General features: G+C 42.0%; 1 protein-coding gene across 1 annotated transcript in view; it reads right to left on the reverse strand.

The window, feature by feature from the left end:
* Nucleotides 1-1474, reverse strand: part of LOC107698986 (CUB and sushi domain-containing protein 1-like) — a 320519-nt gene that overhangs the window by 153751 nt on the left and 165294 nt on the right. The window contains exon 9 of the mRNA XM_016500120.1: nucleotides 28-152. Coding sequence (XP_016355606.1) covers nucleotides 28-152 — 125 coding nt within the window. The remainder of the gene's footprint in view (nucleotides 1-27; nucleotides 153-1474) is intronic.

Genomic DNA, 1474 nt, shown 5'->3' on the forward strand with positions numbered 1-1474 from the left:
GGGGGGATGGGGGGGGGGGTGACATACCTCTGCAGATAGGCCGATCATCACTCCAGCCAACATAACTGTCCGTAACTCGTAGGCAGGTGATGCTTTTAGACCCCTGAAGCTCGTATCCTTCATCACAAGAAAAGTGCACAGTAGCACCCCGCCTGCAAGAGGAAAACACTGTTATTTTGCAAGAATACCAATCCATACCATCTATAAATTCTACATTATGTACATTCTATACAGTCAGTCAGTCAGTCAGTCATTATAGCAAAATAAATCTTGACAGAATAATCAGGACCCCGATGTGGAAGTTTATTTTGCGATAATGACTGGCCGGCTGCACATTACTTATTACACGGCTACTTAGCAAATAAATAAATAAATGGACATGAAATATTGATATTAGTTGAAATTATTGCATTTTGTGAGAAAGAATGCAACCACAGCGTATTATGAGAGACATGAAACTAGCACAGAAGATTGGTGGCCAGGGATAATGATCAATTATGCAGTTTATCAGTCATTGTATGCAGATATCTGATTGCAGAATGGTCAAGTCAAGTCAAGTCACCTTTATTTATATAGCGCTTTTAACAATACAGATTGTGTCAAAGCAACTGAACAGCACAGAATGGTGCGATTGATGAATCAGATTAAATTCCATTACATAAATAATTCTATTCATCTCCTTTGGAAAAGAAAGCGAGGGGGAAAACATCATCATCTATCATTTCCCTGGATTCTTTTCCAACTGTGCAAAATGCTGATGTCAGATGACTCAAGCCCTTCAAAGCAGTTCCCAACCTCTCACATGTGAGCTGGTATCTGTTCATGGCTAAATCAAATAGCATAAATACCCCCTCTCTCCAGCCAGCAGCACTGGTCCTGTCTGATCTTAGTAATGGACAGCCTTTGGGAAACTGCGATGTGCGCTTCCAGATGCATCGCTGTGCAGCTTCTATTACCTAGCCGCTGATGAAGGGGTGCTCAGGTAGCCGGAGCTAAGAACATTTCAGTGAAAAAGTTTAGATTGTCTTTTACTTCCCCACTGCGATTGCCCTGAGTGCTAGTGAGTGTAAAACGGATTGTCCTCATTTGTCTGTGTTAGAATCCTCTGGGGCGCTGCCATTCACCCTGCGGGGGGACGTTGACAGCCTAACTTGCACCGCAGGCCTCTCTGTAGCAGCACTGTGCTTGTAAATGACACTACTATTGCTCTGTCCCCACTCAATTAAATAGGTCCGGACCTCTGTCTCATTTTCAATCTCCTTCCCTCTCTGTCCTCTTTTTCGATCATAAATGATGGTTATCCCAGGGCATTCCTACTGCCCCCTTCATTTATGTCTTAATATATTGAATGACATGTTTTAAAGGGATAGTTCACCCAAAAATGACAATTCTGTCATTACTCACCCTCATTACAAACCCATAAGACATTCATCTTTGGAACACTAATTAAGATTTTTTTTTTTGATGAAAACCG

Source organism: Sinocyclocheilus anshuiensis, unplaced genomic scaffold (genome assembly GCF_001515605.1).
Source record: "Sinocyclocheilus anshuiensis isolate Anshui unplaced genomic scaffold, SAMN03320099.WGS_v1.1 scaffold74, whole genome shotgun sequence".
In the NCBI taxonomy this organism is placed as follows: domain Eukaryota; kingdom Metazoa; phylum Chordata; class Actinopteri; order Cypriniformes; family Cyprinidae; genus Sinocyclocheilus; species Sinocyclocheilus anshuiensis.